Here is a 21,285-nt window from a genome sequence, read left to right as displayed (position 1 = left end):
GATTTCCTTGACTAATTTTGTTAGGGTTCTGTTTGGGAACAGATGCAATTGCTCCCGCATAGCTTGTGTTTTTTGGAATTGAAACGGTATCCATGCTCGTATTGGTTTCCTGAGAGTGATTTCCCATTTCACGCGCCTTCTCCGGCTCTGCCGACGTCCCCATGGGACGGCGAGTGGAGCTCAAACGCTGAGAGAGAGGTCAGAAATGACTGTTACAACTTAACGTTATAAAAGTGTACGGAGAGAGTTTTTTAACTAAATTTGTTATGTAGGAGCTCTATAATTTGCACTATAGTTCCACCCCTTATGTTACAAAATGGTGCAAATGTACCCATGCCATTACACATGGTGGAAATATACCCTTTTCACTGACGATTTTTAAAAAAAAATCATTTAGCATATTTTTTAATTTTAAAAAAAATGTCACGTGGCTTTAAAAAAAAGTCTATCAATTTTTCTTGAGTAGACATATTTTTTCTAAAGCCACATGGTAATTTTTTTTTTTTTGCCAAAGGTGCAAATATACCCCTCAACTTTGGTAGAGAAGATATACCCCTAATAAAAAGTGGTGTATATATACCCCTGCCATTAGAAAATGGTGCAAATATACCCTTGCCATTACACAAATGGTGCAAATATACCCTTACACAAATGGTGCAAATATACCCTTTTCGTTGACAGAGATTATTTTTTAATTAAAAACAATGACACGTGACTAAAAAAAAGTCTACCCATTTTGTTGTAGTTGACATATTTTTCTAAAGCCACATGGTAATTTTTTTCTGGGTGTGTTGGGTCTGGTTCGTTTAAAAAACTATCTCCGTGATTTTAAAAAAATAAGTACCCTTTTTTTTAAACGAACCAGACCTGACCCACCATTTTTTTTTTTCATGTGGTTTTAGAAAAATATGTCTACTAAAGAAAATGGGAAGACTTTTTTTTTAAAGCCACGTGACATTTTTTAAATTAAAAAATAAGCTAAATGATTTTTTCAAAAAATTCCTTAACCAAAAGGGTATATTTGCACCATTTTGTAACGGTAGCGCATATATACACCACTTTTTTAATTAGGGATATATTTGTTTTGAATCACAAAGTTGAGGGGTATATTTGCACCTTTTCCCTATAAACAAAGATATCAGTAACAAAACAAGGTTTCTCATATACCTTCCATAACAAAATAACAGGCAGTTTGCAACTATTCTTTTCATAGTTGACTATTCTCTTATTTCGTTAAAAAAATCCTTATGGACTTCGCCTGAGAGAAGGAACAAGAAGACGACACGATTTTAATAAATGATGGGCCAATTTTCTTAGAGAAAGTGAAACTCTATTTTATTAAGAGTTAGGGTTAATAAGGGTTTGTGTCGGTAGGATCGAGTCATTTTGTCATGTGCACTGAGAAAAAAAAGAAGTCCACGTGGACTAAATTAAATGCCATGTCATATTTTATTGGCCAAATATTTATTTGGTGACTTTTAATGTGATATAGGATAAGTTGGGTGACCTTATTGTTACAAAATAAAGAAACATGATTCTGTAAAGTTCCATAGTTGGGTGACCTTCTGTGTTACTACCTCCAACACCTCCCGATTCAAGTCCCACCACCACTTTCTTCCTTGCTTTTATTTCACTTCATCTTTTAAGCATCACTCTTTATAATATCATCACATAGTTAGGACTGAAGCTTGAAGCCAATTTATGGTTTCACTCAAACTCAGATGATTTTTCCTAATTCTGTATTTACATTATGAAAATTCATTAAATATATACAAAATGTAAATTTACAACCCAATTATTATACTGGAATTTTTTGTTGTAGATTTCAAAACTCATAAAGTTTAAATTTAAATCCGCATCTAACATTATATTATAAACTCTGTAATGATCATAAAATATTTCATGCAGTGCTCTTGCCTTTTTTTTTTTTTTCATGCTTGTTGAGGACGATTATAATAAGGTAAAATTTAAACCTCCTTAGTTGTACTTTTCAATTGAAGATTTTTTTATTGGTAGAAGGTCACTCACGGTAAATTCCTGAATGATATTAGCTAGCTTTAAAGAAAGGTCCCGCCTCATTTTATCATTCTTTAAACATTCTTTTTCTTTTTGCTCCTATTTTGCTTCATCATAAAGATTCAAGTATAATGAATCACCTTTATTTTCATAATAATTAATTGATTTATATGATAAAAGATTATATCTATAGCATTTTTCGAAACTGCTTTGATTAAAGAAACAAAATTGCTACTTAGTTTCAAACCTGAAGCAATCTAATCCCTCCAACAAACAATTGACACGGTTGCAGTACTATTTTGAAAGAAATTAAATATTTGTAAGAATCTGATGTCGTTCTATAAATCTATGATTAATTACTCCTTTTCAATTTACTCAATCCAAATTACAGACATCATGTGAATTGTGATGTCTCCTTTTAGAAGGAGAAGTAAGTATGACGCACTAATCAAATGCTTCCAAAATTTTACTTAAACTGTACTGTATCTTATCTTTGGTTAATGACTTTGTTACTTATTTAATTTAACGTCGTTAACATGACATTTTCTTTAATCCCCCGATGGTTTCGCCTCTCTTCCCTAGCATATGATCTTTCAATAAGGAAAAAGTAAGAGATGAATAAAACGAATTACAGCGTGTGAACAATTTTTGGTCAATAGACTCACTACTCAGTCACTAGCATAAATAGTGACCATATATTATACTAGTGACGTAATTAGAGATAATTAACTAGATAATACCCGCAAAAATTATGCAAACATTATGGTCACTATTCACTAGCATAACCATAATATCCTTGAACAAAGAAAATTCACATGGCTCTGTTAATTTTGTGGATAAGGTTGCATGCATATAGCCGGAAAAAGAGCTATTATCACTTGACCTTTTTCTATTTGTTCTTCACTTTTCAGGAGTAACCGAAAACAGAGGAAAATTTGCTCATCCATTGTTCATGTATAAATACTTTGAAAATTCGATGGCTTTCCTTTAATAATTGAAGATATAAGTTATCCATGCAAACAAATTGCAGGTTTTACTTTCCAATATACACTCTGTTTTCAAATTAATCCATTTACAAAATTAAATTGCCTGAAATTCCCTGATTTAGTCTTCCTTTGACATTTAATTTGACATCTCTTAATTAGCTTTTAAGGTGCTCGTATCCTTAATCTCCTCGGTTGCTATCTCCTTCTTCCAGCATTAATCAGATATATGGCGAGTAGAGAGTCAATAAGGACGGTTGTTGGGATTATTGGTCTGTATAATTAATTTGTCATACTAATCTTTAAATAATATATCTAGCTATATCCGCTCTTAACATTTTTTTTCATGCAACAATTCATGCAGGAAACGTTATATCATTCTTCCTCTTTCTATCCCCAGTGTAAGTCCCTAGCTTAACGTAAATGTTGATTAATTAATTATCTTTTGGTCGATCACGTTGAAACATTAGTGAATTTAGTATTATTGTTCTTTTGGTTGCAGGCCAACGTTCATTAAAATATGGAAAGCAAAGACGGTGATGCAATTCAGACCAGACCCATATGTTGTAACTGTGTTGAATTGTGCAGTTTGGGTATTTTATGGAATGCCTTTTGTTCATCCAGATAGTCTTCTTGTCATCACTATTAATGGCATCGGTCTCGTTATTGAATTAATTTACGTTTCCGTCTTCTTTATCTATGCTGACTGGCCAAAGCGTGTACGTACTCAATATTAGTTGTAATTATATTGCCTTGTAACTCTAGATTAATTTAATTTGAACTAACATGTTGTTTTTATGTGTATCATAACAGAAGAGGATTATTATTGTTTTGATAGCTGAATTAATCCTTTTGGCGATCGTCATTTTCGTTACGCTTACTTTCCTTCATGACACCAAGACCAGATCTATGCTCGTTGGTATATTGGCTGTCATTATGAATATTCTTATGTATGCTTCGCCCCTCACCGTCATGGTATTAATCCATTCGAATCCATCTCCCTTTATTTTATTTTTTTAATATTCAAGACAAGAGTACTTTACACTATCGAATTTAGGTTATACGCACTAACAATATAATTTATTTTTCAACTAGCATAGTAATATTCTAGGCTTGATATATATATCGAGATACATATTATTATAGGTCAATTAGCTAACCTGATAGTGCAAACGTATTTTATATTGTCAGTTCAGAGAACATAAACTCTACCATGCATATATTCATAAACGTTTGATGGTTACTCTTATGTAGCGTCGAGTCATCAGCACCAAGAGTGTGAAATACATGCCATTTTACCTCTCACTTGCAAACTTTGCCAATGGATGTGTTTGGTTCGCCTATGCCTTCCTCAAATTTGATCCTTACATCCTGGTAATTTTCTTTCTTAATTTCTTTTGTTGCCTATTCATGTACATTATTACATAAGTTAAAAGTTGGTAAATAGCATTTTGAATTAATCTGTATTTTCATTTTAATGATAGGTACCCAATGGTCTGGGAGCCTTATCTGGAGCAGTTCAGCTCATCCTTTATGCAACATATTACAAATCCACCAACTGGGACGATGATGGAAAGTCGAGTGAAATTGAACTTCCAAGGAATCCCACAGCCTAATTCACTAAAATATTGTCACAGTGGCTATGTTGGAGATTCACTCTCCCACTGACCCCCAAAATAAGAAGAAAAAAAATTAATTCTAGATTAGTTTAATTTAGAATTTAACTTAGATGCACCGGTAGTTTAATTTTAATTTTTATTTTTATAAGACCAGCTTGATTTAACACGTTATGGCAAGTCACTTACCATTTTTATGTAGGTTGCCGGTCAAGGCTTATTAGAGAGAGTTATCCTAACTCCCAATGTAAATGCAGTTTAAGCTACTTAGATGAATGTGTAAATATTTTCTCTCACTATTAGTGCATAGATTTTATCTTTTCAATATAGCCACTTATTTTGTTTCAACACATTAGCAATTGTGTTCAATCACAGAAAATACAACTAAGCTACCATGTTATTAACTTGCAACTGAAAACTGGAAGGTACAAAAGAGAAAGTAACAAGGCAGAAATCAGTAGTCAAATTCCAACCAGTTCCAGTTTAATTTATTTGTTCCGAATCAAAAGATAATATAACTAGTACTGATAACTTCAACCATGCTTTGTGTATTTCATTTTAGCCTCAATTTTTATGACTACTACTGTTATAAAATAAATGTCAATACATAGAAGGAAGCAGTGTCAATCCCATCACCCAACCTACAGAAGTCAAATTGATGACATATTTGAAAATTTCCCAGAAATATAAAAGAAAAGAACAAGATTGGGGATCTTATAAGCAAAAAGAAAAAAAGAAAAGAAAAAAGAAAACAGAAGTAACCTTTACATCAAACCAAGAGAAAAATGCATGTATGTAGCATAGCTTCTCAATAGAACTGTTCAATACTCTGGATGTCTACAAGTTCACTTCCTTTGTCAAATATTTGGAAATTGAGATGGAATTTACCTACTTTTGTATGTCTTGATCTGCTTGAGGTATAAGGTTCAAGGTCCACGATGCTTTCGGAAACAGAAACAACCCTGTTGTTGATCAACGGGAATCATTCCTCCGCCCTTTGACGTATCAATAGCCTCTATCATGGATACTACCTCGTCCATCTCAGGCCGCTTGTCAGGGTTGGCGTCCCAGCATCTCTTCATTACATTAGCAAGGGAACTCGGGCAACACCTTGGTATTTCCGGCCTCAGATTCTGCTTGGCACAACAGAAACCGTAGTTAACCAAGGTGGCAAAAGCATATACGCAATAAGAAGCCAAGAACTATATATTATTCTCTGAAGATCTGTTTTTATGCTTCATATGTCATTACTTCTCTCCAAGAAGTGCTATGAAGTTGGAGAGTTTACTTACCTGGCGAACCACAGCTGAAGTTACTTCTGAGAAACTCAAGTCAGGATATGGCATGTCGCAACAATATACCTCCCATACGCATATGCCAAAACTGTACACATCACATTTTCTATTGTATGGATTGCCGTTGAGAACCTGTAATTTTAGCATTTGAAAATTCAGCAACAGTGAGTTTTGTCCAACTACTTTCCTCTTTCAGCGTTTTCATTCTTCACATTATCTTTCCTTGTCTTATTGAAACACTTTCACCAGTTAACTGGATTTTGGGGGGATTTCAGCATATTTTGAACAAATAACGCTAAACATTGTGTTATGTAGTATGTATAGTTATATAGATCAAAAGGCTGAGAGAGCGAGTCTTGCGCACAAAGGGTTGTACTTCCACAACTTGACAAATGAATCTTGGAGAAAAGAAGGGAACGTTTTGCGAGTAAGAGTAGCAGGAAAAAGCTTTATATGCGCTGACTCAGATTGATCCACCAAAAGAACAGAAAATGACCAGACAGATTACTGGCATGAATGAAGGATAGTGTGGAAAAGTGAATCCTAGTCCACTTCCAAAATTACCTCAGGAGCCATATATCCAAGGGTTCCAGTCTCCCCAGTCATGTCATTTGGATTAGAGGCCTCAACGCGAGCAACCCCAAAATCTGCAATTTTTACTGTACGTGTCTTATCCAATAGCATATTCTCTGTCTTGACATCTCTATGCACAATCTTTTGAGAGTGAAGGTAACTTAACCTACAAAGTTCAAATGTTTGACCTTCGTTCAGATAAATGATAAATGGTAGTATATAATTCAGGGGTGTTTGAAATACATGAGAAAGAGTTCCAATTACCCTCTGGCCATATCAAGTGCCATCTGCACAACAACTTTGAAAGCAAGCTTCTTTCTTCTGTTCTTTATAAGGTAAGATTTTAATGCACCACCCGGAAGGTATTCCACAACAACGCAGCATATGTTACTAGGCATGCCAATATGACCATTTTCTGTTTGTATATTGAGACCAGAAGAGCCCATAGTTGCCCCAATGAACTGCATTAGATTGAAGAGATATATTAGATGTCTTTCTTATGTGAAATAAACAGTTTATTAGAAAGATAAACTGTCCTTCAAGAATCATTTTTTCACCTTCACCATAAAGCTTCCTGGTAAGTTGTAATCAACGAATGAATATTGTATTTCATTCGCTTAAACTAGAAGTAACAGATAAGATGTCTTTTGTCCTCACAAAAATGTTTTGAGAATTAAGATATTTGTGTTCTGCATGCGACATGATAGCTCAAGTACATTGAATATCAGAGATCAGAACTTGACTATCAAATTATAACTTGTCGCAATTTCAACAAAATTCAAAAAGACATTATTGCAACTTCCTGACAGCCTAGTATCCTGATACTTGGAATTTAAGGTTCATCCAATCAAGTTGACTTAACATGTAATATTCTTTTTCTCTTTTCTCACTTTGAAAAGTTAGGTAGTGGCGCCTGGTGTAATTTACTGTAACAACTTTGTCAATATGAAATTCTAGTTCCCTCCATCAACCTAGTTGGTGGTCAAGAGTATGCTAAATTTCCCAAACTCAGCTTTTTTCTCATCTTCATCATTATAGAAATTTTATCTCAACAACCTACCATTATCAGCTCAGAAAATTCCGTTGCTATTAGATGAGTTTTTTCTTTGTTCTCAAGTTTTAACAAGTATTAGTTGCTACTACAATACCTATATCATCTCAACGTACCACTGCTAGAATTGTGCTCCAAAAATGACAAATTTAAACAGATCTATTAGATGCATCAACGACATCATTATGCGAAAGTTACAACACTGAATTAAAAAGAAAATCTTATTCAAAGCTTCAGCAATTTGACAGAAAAGAGCAACACACAGATAAGCACACCTTGGTACAAAATGTGTCATCATTCAAATTCAGGAGGTCACACGAGCATGATTCACATAGTTCTCAATTCTACTAATCAGAACCTACTATCTAGCTTGGTCATCAAAATGGTATATTCTCACTATTGACTTCAAGAACCACACAACCACACGCTAAATTGGTCTGTCCACCATAATCTACTTTCCTACTTTAGAACCCACCATCTCTCATATTTGTTTCTTTTTTGTTCTTTAAAATGTAAAACATATTATCTTACTTTGAAAGTTTACCATTAGGTATATCATTCACAATACGTCTACATGTTGAGTACGCTAATCACCGCCAAACTAGATGTTGAAGAACTGCTCTACCAGCACTATGTCCATGCCATGTTAGCAAAGTAGTGAAAAGAGTACAAACTGACTAAAAGGTAGCATATGCTGGAAAATATTAGTAGGTGGACCACAAAACTTTTAGCCCCTTTGATTTGTTAGAGCATTTAGGACAATTAAGTTTCATGTAGAAGCAGTAGCATCCAAGAAGTCTTAAATTATTCTCACATAAACATTTTTTTTTTTTTTTTTTTTTTTTTTTTTTTTAGCCCCTTTGATTTGTTAGGAGCAAGCATAAATGACAATGAAGTTTCACGCAGAGGCAGCAGCATCCAAGAAGTTTTAGGTTATTCCCACATAAAAAAGTTTGAGGTCAAGTGTCACCTTAGTAACATTTGGATGGTCAAGCTTATGCCACACTGATACTTCCTGAGTAAAAGCTGCCCTTAGTGATGCTATTTCAGCGTCCGTTCTGTGGCCCTCTTCCCCCCAGTCCAGTAGTTTCACTGAGGATCACAGAGGAATTAATACAAAATGTGAAACAATAAACATGTTAATAAGACCACTATTTTGCGGTTGTCATTAAATCATGGCTTAATGCAAATGCAACCCCCTAAACTTGCCCCTTTTTCCATTTTGGCACCTCAACCAAGTTATTTCCTATTTAACCCCTGAACTCGTCCTCAAGTGTGTCTATCAAACACAATTCGACTTACATAGTATTTCATCTTCAATGTAGCAACATGTTAATACATATTATAATTTAATTATGTCATTTCTTAGCTAAGATTAGCAGCAATTGAGAGGAAAAAAAGAGAAGCTCTTAATTAAACTGGCAATGAAAGAGCAGAAACCGATACATACATGACCTAAAGAATAGTTTACCACAAGTCTAAAATATTACTCCACCTTCATTTCCCCAATTTAATTTATGCTTCTAACAAAAATCAAATTTAGGGGGTTTGATGTACACACTAACGAGAGACGAACAAGAGTGCTCAATAGAACAACACTTACTGGACGTTAGGTCTATTAAAAAAGAACAAGTTTAGGGGACCGCATATGCATTAAGCCTAAAATCATTCCAAAATTTGTTAAAACGTAAACACATTTTATTAATGCCCTGTAGCAGTGACAATGACAACCATATTTAACACCAAAAGGCTAGTTTAAGGAGGATATAAAAACAAAAAACAAAAAAATAGAAAACCAAAAATAATAATGAGAGCAAGAAAATGAGATCCAAAGTTGTAGGATGTGCATTAATGTTTAGGATTACTTTATTACTTGAATAACAGATTGGATCACATGAAAGTTGAGAAATACAGCAACATTGCAAGACCAGCTAAAGTTAATGCAGTCATCTGCAACTTGCATAACTCAACCCAAACCCGTGCCATTATTCACGGATTCCATAAGAATACACTCAAATTACAAGCCGTCAAATCATTATACAATATTCATTCTGTTACCCCCAACACACCCCAACCGAAAGAAGAAAACTAATAAATGAGTAATAAAGTAGATAAAAAAGTTGTTATATCCAGCAGATTATAGAACATTAAAATTGAATCATGAATAGGCCCACAAAATCAATAGTGAAGTCTGAACACAAGAAAATAAGATGGACCTGAGCAAAAAATTTCCCCTCTTTACTATACAATTAATGACTTGCCAAAATTGTAAACGCATGAACCATTTTTTTTTTTTTTTTAACCATTCTATTCTGTTTAAGTTCCTAGCACCTATTCTTTAAAATGGTATGATCCATGCATTATAATTAAATAAATGAAAGGAAAAAGAGAACTTTTCAACAGTACATAAAAGGAAAATGGACCGACAATCCCAAAAATGCTCTTCCCGCGGTTCCCTAACAAACTTTCTGCCCCTCCCAAAAAGTTAAAATAGATAATAATAACAACAATAAAAATGATAAAAAAAATATTTTAAAAAAGAAATCGAAAAATCAGGGATAATTGAGAAACTATATCACACAGGAATCATTGAACAGATAATTTTCCGAGCATGCTAAAAAATACTCCTAAACTATTCGCAATAGATAAAAAATAACTGCCCATTTTGAATAGTTGAAGGACAAATATGGCTCATTCTCCCTTAATTTGGAGCAACCGTAAGTAGAAAGGGTATTTACGAGCTATTTGATTAGTTGCGGGACATTTTTTGAAAAACATAAAAAAAAGTATTTTTGAGCAAAAACGTAAGGGAGGGTAAAGTGACTTATTTCGAATAGTTGAAGAATAAAATTATCTCATTTTCCTTATTTCAGAGCAACCGTTATTAGGAAAATTATTTTCAAGCTATTAGGAGGACAATTTTGGAAGAAAAAAATTAACAACAAAAACATTATTAGCAAAAATCGTAACAGAGGGTAAAGAGACCTATTTCGAATAGTTTAGGAGTGTTTTTGACCCTTCTCCCTTACTTAAAACATAAAGGATTAAAAAAACACTAACCGGCAACATCTTGGCCGTCGTAAACGCCACGGTGGACAGTACCAAAAGTGCCACGAGCAATGACGCTTTTGATGATCAGTTTTGAAGGGTCAATTTCCCAGTCATGTCTTTGCCTGGATTGAGATAGAGGGAGAGAAGCAGCGGCCGTGACGGTAGCTGCTGCTGCCGTAGCAGTAGAGTAATTAATGCAAGAATCATCCAACGGTTTCTTCTTATTATTATTGTTGCTCTTCTCCACAGTCCATGCTTTGTTAAGGTGCCTTTCTAGTTGTTCATCCAAACTCTTCAAATCAATTTGATCAGCTCTAACAAACCCATCACTTCCCTTCTCCATTTTGTCTCTTTAACGTAGTCCCCTGTTTCTTTTTCTGTGTTGAAAAGGGTGGAAATTGATGGATTGTTGGGAGTATATATGATATGGGTAATGGACTAGATAGTACGTAGTGATTGGGTGTTTGGTATTTATTGTTTTTTTTGCTACTTTTGCAGGGAGGAATTAATTAAGCGAAACAGAGAGGTGGGGAATGGGCAAAGGGTCTCTTTTGGATTGGTGCGCTGGGGAAAGAAGAAATGGAAGAGAAAATATTACTCCTAGTAGGGGTCGTTTGGAGTGAATACAAGTTATGCCGAATTACTTAATATTTTAATATTATTTTTTATTGATTGTTTGATTTTATTGTGTTAAAGGTAATATGGAGTACGGTATAATTATTAAGAAGAAATTATTTGTTTGCAGAAATACCCTCCATCTTATTTAATACTAATGGTATTATTAGTTCACCATCTAAGCATAAATAACTTATTTTGGTACTATTTCTAATCATATATATATCTCTCTCTCGTTTCGCACCCCATCTATTTCGATATTCCAACAAGTCTTTCGTTAACCATAATTTTTTCATATGTCTTTTAAATATTTTGAACTGTCAATTATTGTAACTTATAATACTTTTATGTAGTTTCCGAATATGTAAATTTTATACTTATAGATTTTATGTCCGAATACACTATCAAAATTAAACTATTTGATTCTCGAAATTCGAACAGTGTCACATAAATTGGGACAGAACGAGTAACTCTTTTCAAAATTAGTAATCAAACAAGAGATAACTCAATACCGAATTTTTGTAGCAGGACTATTTATAGTTGTGCAACATATAAAACAACCCCATAATACTAGTACTAGAGACATAATTTGCTCCATTTTTTTTTGCATAAACCGGAACCTAACCGATATTTCCGGCTAATCCGTATAACATATATAAACGGGAACGTTAAAACCGGAACCGACGGTTTAATGAAAATTAAAAAAAAAAAAAAAAAATTTATTAATGGTTCAACGGTCCCAAATCTTGGCAACGGCCATTTTGTTAACTAATTTTTTTTTTTTTTTTTTTTTTTTTTTTAACACTTTAACCCATCCCTCACTATAATTTTTCATTTTCATTTTAATTCACCAATTACTCTTCTTCATCTTTCTCTCAAATCTCAATCTCTCAATTATAGTTACTTTGCAAATATGGCTCATTGAGCTTACTTCTATTTACTTGTGTTCATATTTTTACTTTTATGAATAAAAATATGGCTCATTGAGCTTACTTCTATTTACTTGTGTTCATATTTTTACTTTTATTAAGTTAGGAATATACCTAAAATATACTAAGAATATACTAAGAAATTACTTATAATATATACTTAAACATATATAAGTATATATAGTATATACTATATTAAGTATATAAGTATATATAGTATATAAGTAAGTATATATAGTATATATATTAAGTTATATATATATTTAGTATATATATTCATATATAGTATATATAGTATATATGTATATATAGTATATATATTAAGTTATACCTATATATAAGTATATATATATATATATATATATATACATATATATAGTATATATATTAAGTTATACACATATTTAGTATATATATTAAGTATATATAAGTTATACATATATTTAGTATATATATTAAGTTATACATATATATAGATATATATATTAAGTTATACATATATATAAGTATATATAGTATATAAGTATATATACTATATATATTAAGTTATACATATATATAAGTAATTAGTTATATATATATAATCAAACAAGAGATAACTCAATACTCATTGATCGATAAATATTTAAACTTTAATTATAAAGTTGTATCAGGACTATAATATATATATATAATAAAAAACAAAACAAAAAAATATTTTAAAACAACCCGGTTTGGAGTTTAATACTAGTACTAGAGATAACCGGTTGTGTGCCACCTCTAGGATTATGTGTGGGAAAGAAGAGAGGAAGCAATAGGAGCAGCGCCATGTGGACACATGGAATTGCCTAAAGACAACGTGTATTCCTGACCCAGCCTGTTCTCTTACTTTCTTTTCTCATTTATTTCTTCTGCTTATTCTCCTTTTTTTTTTCCTTCCATCTACTGTAGTGTTTTTTCCCAATATTACGGGAGTCAAATGATTGAATTTTGAGCGTAATGGACCATGATCCAATGTATAACTTTAATGTTACTTCCTTTTCTTTTTTTTTTGAATTGGTGTGTTTACTTTCTATTTTATCTATATAAACAATTATTGGGTGTAGATTTTACATAAGTGATTCCTAAGAATTTGGCATATTCATTAAAAATATTACTACTTAATAACATTAATTAAGAAGATTATTTAACAAAATTATCCAGTCATGGAAAAAGTGTAAAAAAGTTAATACCTTCGTGATTTTTTATTTTTAAAAACCACTTATTTCGGACAAACTTAGAAGATTAGAAAATCACTTATTGTAGATCAAGGGAGTAGCATCTTTCAATATTTTGGAAGAATTTAATTGCCACATGCATTTTCATTTCATTCTTAATGACAAATTCTTGTAGGAATAACATCATGACATGTTTCTTATATTCAAATTAAAAGATACTTTCCTTTTATTATATATGTTTAGCTTTAGATCAAGATTCAAATTTTTTCTTTACATCTGTAAATTTCTTTTCAAGAAAAATTAAGATGCATAAAAATGAAACAGGGGAGGTACTAGAAACATATAAGTTGGCTCAAATATAACGAATGTCTTAAACAAATACATCCTGATAAAACCTGTCAGTTTTAACAGGGTATGTCAGTAACACAATATAAAACAAAAATTGACGCCCATGAGAAAAATATTACGAAATAAAAATTGTTGTTTGAAACGGAACACCCATAAAAATACAAAGGATTGAAATGTGTTACTACGTGTCTAAGTTGTCCACTATAATTGCCAGAACGCTATTTCGTCAAAAATGTTACTGTCAAAAGTCAGGGTTGACTTCACATGTCCTTTTCTTATTTGTAAAGGAAAAGAAATTTATTTATATTTGACTGGCCAACCTTTTATCTTTGCGATTAATTAAAGTTCGCAAAAGGCTATGTTTTGAGTGCTTAAGTCATATCATGATGGGGAGATATCTTTAAATACTAATTTTCCTAATGGATAGACATCGACTATGAGTAATAAACAAGTGATTTGTGATATAATAATATGGTTTTGCATGAGAATAAAGTTGAGTAAATCACTAGTTCCAATAGTAAACAACACCTCATGATAAAGATAGATATTCCAAATTTCTCAAACCACTCAATAAAAGAGGAGAAAGGGGGGCTCAAATGAAGGGGAGGGGCAGCAGAAGTTCTGTAGGAAACATTTGGTTAGAATTTTGCTTGTTACTATGTACATTGAGTATAAGTACTTCAAACGTAGAGTGAATATATTTGCAATTTTAGTATAATATATACGATCCTTCCTATATTTTAATAATCCAATAATTTGATATTTGCAGTATTTTACATACCCAATTTCACACTTTATTCCATATTTCTTCGTACTAATTGAATATAAAAATCATTTTATCATTTTGTCCTCGTTCCCTTAAAGCATGTCTTTACCCCCAAGACTGGATTCATTCACAAAGGCTTCCCTTCCCTTGCTTCGATGTTCTTCCATCTCGGGGGTAAGCTACTCTAGCCTTTTGGTACATGTATCAAGCTTGAGCGCTGAAATATTCAATTGATAATTCTTTTCTTTCAGGTATAAGTCAAGTTGAATTTACAAAAAGGTCAACCTGCTAACATATATTTTGGGAGTACTCTCCTCACTATCACAGAAAACATGTTGCCAAAAATTGTTAACTTTCAATATCTCCTAGAGCAAGGGGCTTGGAACATGTATATACACTTCTAAAGATGTTTCATTAGGACACAAGCATCTCCTATGACTATACCTATATTTGATCCATTCATAAATTATGTAACCCAATGCTAATTGTGTTGTACGTTCATAATCAATCAATTATAATATTGTATAAATTCAATGTATTTAATGTTAAGAGTCACATATGTACACCTGTCAAGCATAATATGTACATTATGTACATTCTGAATGCATATAGTATATCAATTATGTACAACCAAAAGAACTGTGTAAGTTTGAGCAGTATTAATGCTTCGAGATAGCTTCCAAAAATATTTTACTGTGTAGTGAATAAAATTTAAACTATATTCCTTTTTTCGTTTCTTATGGTCCATACCAAATTAATCATTCAATTCTCTTTCTGAATATTTGTTATCCGGTGGACGGCTAAATAACTGGATCACCAGATGTCTACTAGGCATGACAAAGACAACATTCAATTAACTGAGTTATCATGCTTTAATCAACTGACCAACCAATATAATAATAAGTTAATAACATTGGATAAGTGTGGTATAGGGGTGGCAAATATGTGGTTTGGCCTGAATTTGAGTGGAACAAAATGAGCTGATTCAATAATTGGGTTATTACTGCCTGAAAGTTAATTAGGCTGAGATGACTCTATCAAGACACAAATAGAATGTCGGTTCACTATTTACTTTTTTTTAGATGGTATATATAGCTTATATATGTGATTATACACATAATATACATGAATTATACATATATTGTACGTTCGTTGGCTAATATAGATAGACAGTTGGGTGGACGACTATTTAGGCTAATTCCCCATCAAGAAGTCAAGAGGATATGCTAAATAATGAGTAATAACCCAACCCGTCCAACTGTTACTATTTTATAATTTCTTTTCGTTTTCTTATAATTTGTTGAGTTACTGAACAAGCTAATAAATTTAACTTTCTTCTTTAATTAAGGTATTATACGAAAAAAAAGTTTAAATGTTTTAACAAGACTTTTCATGACTCACTTCAAATTTATTCAACTTTTAAACAAATTTTTGTGCGGATTGTCCTTCATATGGACTAGTCTTTAAGTTTGCCCCTCAAACCGTTGGTTTTTAATTTTTTCCCCTACTTCTCATTTAATGAAAATTTGTGAGTCAAAGTATCCTTATTCACTGGTCTACGAAACCAGAGATTCTGGATTCGAACCCCAGCAGAGTAAAAAAATAAACAATTTCGCAAGGCAAGCTTTCATAGAAATTATGCCTATTTTGGGAAAAGTTGCATAGAAATTATGTCTTTTCCGGCATAGTTCTGTAGAAATTAAGTTATCCGGCATAAGTTTCAAAAACTATGCCTATTTGGGCAAAGTTACATGGAAACTATGCCTTGTCCGACATAATTCTGTATAAGTTAAGTTATCCTACAGAACTATGCCGGACAAGGCATAGTTTCTATGTAACTTTGCCTGAATAGGCATAGTTTCTATGAAACTTATCTTGCAAAATTAGGTCATAGATCCGAATTTCTTTTTTTGTTTTTATGTCGGGGGTACTTTCAGCCACTTTCTTATTACTTAAAGTGCCTAAGGGAAAAAAAATTAAAGACCACCCAACATAGGGACAATCGTGCGAATTGTCCACTTTTCAACATGTTGAATTTGAGCGGATCAAGATGGGATGAACTAATAAATAGGCCGACCAAATTACAGGGGCAAGATCACAGATGCCCCCTCAAGCCAAAATAATTACCCGCCCATATCCCTATTACTTTCATACCCCCAGAAAAAAAAATTACCCGAGATTCTTTCTCTCGGTCCTCCATGATACCATGGATGATCATGTTCATTTATAAAAAAATACACTTTTCTCGAGATGTATGATACCATGAATAGATGCTTGGTATCACGGAGGGTCACTTCTCTTCGACCTCCTCCATGATACCATCATGGTATATAAATATCTTTGAGAGATAATATTATGGATGATCATGTATCATTTATTAAAAAAGACACATATATTTCTCGAAAATAGTTTGGGAGGGGGCATGAGCGGAAAAAATATGTATGATACCATAAAACGTTGGGAAGGTTTATATACATATACCGTAATGGTATCACGGGCTCTTAGGATCTATTATTAATGAGTTTAACTCTATTCTTGAACATTAATGGCTATTCATGACACACCTAATAAGTAATTATAAACAAATTTGGTACCATCATGGTATATAAATATGAAATATAGCGAAATACGAGATGGCAACATGAATTCTTATTTTTGGAATATATTTTTTAAAAAAATTCTAAGAGAAAAAATCTCTTAGTAATATTCTTTTCCTTTTTAAATATGCAAATTACCAAAATCGTGATATATAAATATATTGCGATGGTATCTTCCGGATCTCTCTCAACTTTTATCACAAAGAGATTAAAAAATCACCAAAGTCGAGAGAAATATAATGTCGGGTATATATTTCGTATATACAATGGAATACAATGCGGGAAATTGGTAAAAAAACGAAAATAGTTTGGGAGGGGGCATGAGCGGATAAATATTTTATATTTTAGGGATATTCAGTGATGTTTTTCCAAAATTAAAACAGGTTGGGAAGGTTATATTCATGAGCTAATTTTGTATTTAAAATTTTAGATCTTACTGTTTATTTGGAGATCTTGAATTATTCTGTAAAGATTGTGCAATTTATGCCTTGCCAGCTCTTACCTCTTTCGATCGTCGAATCTATTAATTAATGAGTTTAACTCTATGCACTGAACATTAATGGCTATTCATGCCAAAACATTTAGGTCACCTAATAAGTAATTATAAACAAATTTATCAATGAACATTAACGGCTATTCATGCCAAACTGATAGCTAACCTTCTATTAAAATTAAATCACTGATTAAAAAATTATTACCTGTGTCAGTATATGCAACTTAATCTTGTTTTCAATTGTTTGATTACAAATATATAATAAGACTTGTTATAGACAGTATTATTTGTTTTCATATTAAGTACAGATGGTGTTGGAAAATTATTAGAGGCGATCACATTAGGAAGAACAAATAAGAGACAAATAAAATACAGTAATGATAATAAAGATAAGACGGAGTTGAAATTGGATAATCCGGTTCAAGGCATGCTATGATTGACGCTGTCTTCAGAGTAGATTTTCGTCGCTAACCGGTGCAAATAGCAAAGTGACGTTCTACTCCGAAGATACAATGAGCCACTCAGGAATCTTCTAATGTGCACTCAAATAGGAGTTACGAGAGTTCCTTTTTAATCTCTCAATTGCTTTTGTAAAAAGGAAGAGGCAAGAATGCATAATTTTATGTTGCAGAAACTTTTTGTATTGCTAGAATTTTATGTTCTTTGGAATTTTTTCTAAGTGTTGAAAATCTACAGCAGACTTATTACTTATAAGGTGTAGAAAAAATTAACACACCTTTTCAAAGAAAGGATGTACCCATCTTTTCACGATGAATAGGTGTATCCTTTAGTGGGTAACACCTTTGTTGTGTCTTTTCAAAGGTGTGTTTAAATTTTGAATCACTACTAAAATAAATTCCAACAATCCCCACTTGATTCAAAAATTTAAAGAATACAAAATTAGTCTTTTATAATGATGTCAGAGTAGATTTTCATATTTTAGTTAAGAAGAGATGATACTCTTTATTGGCCACTTCCGCACCACTAAGCCATTATTAGAGATTGTTGGAAAAATATTAGAGATGATCACATTAAGAAGAACAAATAAGAAACAAAAAAATTATTGAAATAACAATAAAGATAAGACAGAGTTGAAATTGAAAAAACCGGTTCAAGGCACTCTATGGATGGCGCTGTCTTTACAGTAGAGTCGCTACCCCGGTGCAAATAGCAAAGTGACATTCTACTCCCAAGATACAATCAACGTAACCACTCAGAAATCTTCTAATGTGCACTCAAATAGAAGTTCCGGAGAACCCTTAATCTCTCAATAGCTTTTGTATGAATTCAGAATAAGAAGAAAACAAACTTTTGAAGAGAATGAAATTATAGAGAGCCTGAAGATCTAGATCTGCAATAGGATTGCATCTATAGAAAGTGAAACACACCTCTTCATGAATAGATGTGCCCTTAAGATTGAATAACACATTTTCATAATGAATAAGTGTATCTTTTAAAGAATGGATAACACCTTTTCATTATAAATTGTGTATTGTCAAGAAGTACTTTTAAATTTTGAATCACTCCTAAAATTATTCCAACAGATGGCACAAGGTTGTGTTCGGGCATGGCATGGTATGGTTACTATTGGTACCTGGGTTATCAATATTTATGCACTAGCACACTGATGTTATTGAACTTTAAAAAAGGTCTATAATGACATTAATTATGTTAATGCTTTTGTTATATTGCATTAAATACAAAAGAATAAAAAGGATAAGAGTCTAGATACATTAGTCAATATGACGAAGATGATGGCGAGAGTATCACGTTATTTGATGCACACAGTCAATAGAGCTATCATTTGGGCAAGGTGCTTCCTGTTCAGGTAATTAAGTTGTTGAATTCTTCGATTCATGTGAATTTCTGTGGACAATGTATGATCAAATACAATGGCTTTTTTTTTTTGGTCACAGAATAAGATTAATCAACATATTAACTAGTCAATCAATACGATCTAAAAGAGTCCAAGCAAAAGTTTGATGTTTAAATAAAACCAGTTTTAGAAAAATTTATTAAAAAAAAAAAAGGCGAATTATGTAAAAATGACATTAAATAGATGCAACTTCATTTAATGGGAAAAAATATTAATCACGTTTAGCTAGACAATAAATGAGAAAAAAATCATGCCATTCAAAAGATTAAATTTTAGAGTAAAATATGTTAATGAAAAAACAAAAATCTAGACAATACATACATTTCAGCCCCAATGTTGATCAACCCGTTGCCTCTTTCTATGCGTCTCACAAGAATGTTATAATCAATTTGAACACCAACATATAGTCCATCGTAAATTTATCAAATAAGTGACACAATTGTGGTTGAATAAAAGTTGTACGACAAGCTAAAATTTAAATATTGAACTATAATCGTCGCTGATGTGAGATATTATAAGAGTAATGAACAAAATTAATAATAATGCTACACATCAAACATATGAAATATCAATAGACCTTGACCTTAGTAAGAGTTTACGACAAAGAATGTGAAATAGTGTAAAAATATCCAATTGCTCCTCCTTCTAATTGGTTTTAGTTTTAAATTTCTAACTTGAGTACAAAGTCTACCAACAAACACATTCGATTGATTGAAGGCATTAATCAACCAATTTTTTTTTCCAAAAGTGTCCTTAAATGTTAGCTATCATGTTGGATGTTAAAAGTTAATTTTTCCTACTAATTGTCTTCTTCTTTTCCTTTAAGCTGCGACACTTCCTATTTTTTCACAAAAAATAAAGAAACTCTCTGCATACTTTATTTATGTGCACCGCTTCTCACACATCGATGGTATTAAAAAGTTGACCAGTAAGCTATTTCATAAATCATGATACCACTAAAGTACTTAGAGTAAGCAAACTAAGCTCAAACCTTCTTTTAAACTCTCTCCCAGGAGCTTCCCCTTTTTGCTTCCTTGGTTAATTTATGTACGATTTGCTCTAAATTTTCCTCGCTTCCTCTTGCAATGGATTTCCACCCGGAGCCTGGAGGAAAAAAGAAATCCGATATGGAAAACTTCTAACTCCAAGCATATACCTTTACGTACAATTATTAAGAAAATTAATGATACATACTTTGGATTCCATTTTGAAAATCAATGAACATATTTTAGAAGTATTATATATTCTAGACACAACATAAAAGAAAAGTTATGGCTACAAAGTGTTTAATTTTTTAAATTGAAGCATGAAAAATCAGTAGATGTAGAATAATCAATCACATTACTCACCAATTACGACGTTAAGGATTGTCACACCCCTTTTTCCCCACAAAACAATGATTTATTTATTTATGTTAAGCTCAAAAGGTTTTAAATCGAAAGTGACGAAAATTGTGTTTCGAAAAGGGCTTTTATTTAGAGAAAAAGAGTCACCACCTGGCATCGAGTTTTGGCGTGCCAAGTCACCGTAAAATCAATATCCCTTTCAAAACAAGTTTGACTCTAAAACTGATCAGCGACAGAGATTTCGGTTAAGGAATTCTGTTGACCGAGGGGAAGGTATGAGGCATCACTCGAGTCCCGTGGTTTTAGCACGGTCGCTTTAATTAACTCGTATTGGCTTAAGCGGAAACTCAATCAAGTAAACTCATGTAAAACAAACAAGCACGCGCACAAGAAAAGTTCGAGAATAAAGTCCGAATCATACAACCCAAAATAAAGAAAACTTTGATGTGCGGGTCTCCGCCCCCAACAATAATATTTCTCCAAAAAACGTGACCCGCTCCCCCCTTTGTGATAAGATTTGTTATGACCCTTTGT

At 32.4% G+C, this 21,285-nt stretch overlaps 2 protein-coding genes across 2 annotated transcripts; one reads left to right on the top strand and one right to left on the bottom strand.

Annotated features, from left to right (window-relative positions):
• Positions 1–2,952: 2,952 nt before the first annotated feature.
• LOC132055833 (bidirectional sugar transporter SWEET5-like) lies at positions 2,953–4,621 on the top strand. The gene is made up of 6 exons (XM_059447830.1): positions 2,953–3,271; positions 3,364–3,400; positions 3,502–3,718; positions 3,813–3,974; positions 4,254–4,373; positions 4,484–4,621. Exons 1-6 carry the CDS (start codon positions 3,229–3,231, stop codon positions 4,613–4,615), a joined length of 711 nt encoding a protein of 236 aa, XP_059303813.1. The 5' UTR covers positions 2,953–3,228; the 3' UTR covers positions 4,616–4,621.
• A 119-nt stretch (positions 4,622–4,740) lies between these two features.
• LOC132055832 (serine/threonine-protein kinase STY13-like) lies at positions 4,741–11,194 on the bottom strand. The gene is made up of 6 exons (XM_059447829.1): positions 10,595–11,194; positions 8,505–8,626; positions 6,748–6,944; positions 6,475–6,649; positions 5,908–6,042; positions 4,741–5,748 (listed from the first exon to the last, which is right to left on the bottom strand). The coding sequence occupies exons 1-6, from the start codon at positions 10,926–10,928 to the stop codon at positions 5,542–5,544; spliced, it is 1,170 nt and encodes a 389-aa protein (XP_059303812.1). The 5' UTR covers positions 10,929–11,194; the 3' UTR covers positions 4,741–5,541.
• Positions 11,195–21,285: the final 10,091 nt, after the last annotated feature.

Source organism: Lycium ferocissimum, chromosome 5 (assembly GCF_029784015.1).
Source record: "Lycium ferocissimum isolate CSIRO_LF1 chromosome 5, AGI_CSIRO_Lferr_CH_V1, whole genome shotgun sequence".
Taxonomy (NCBI): domain Eukaryota; kingdom Viridiplantae; phylum Streptophyta; class Magnoliopsida; order Solanales; family Solanaceae; genus Lycium; species Lycium ferocissimum.
This window is presented reverse-complemented; position numbering and strand designations above follow the sequence as displayed.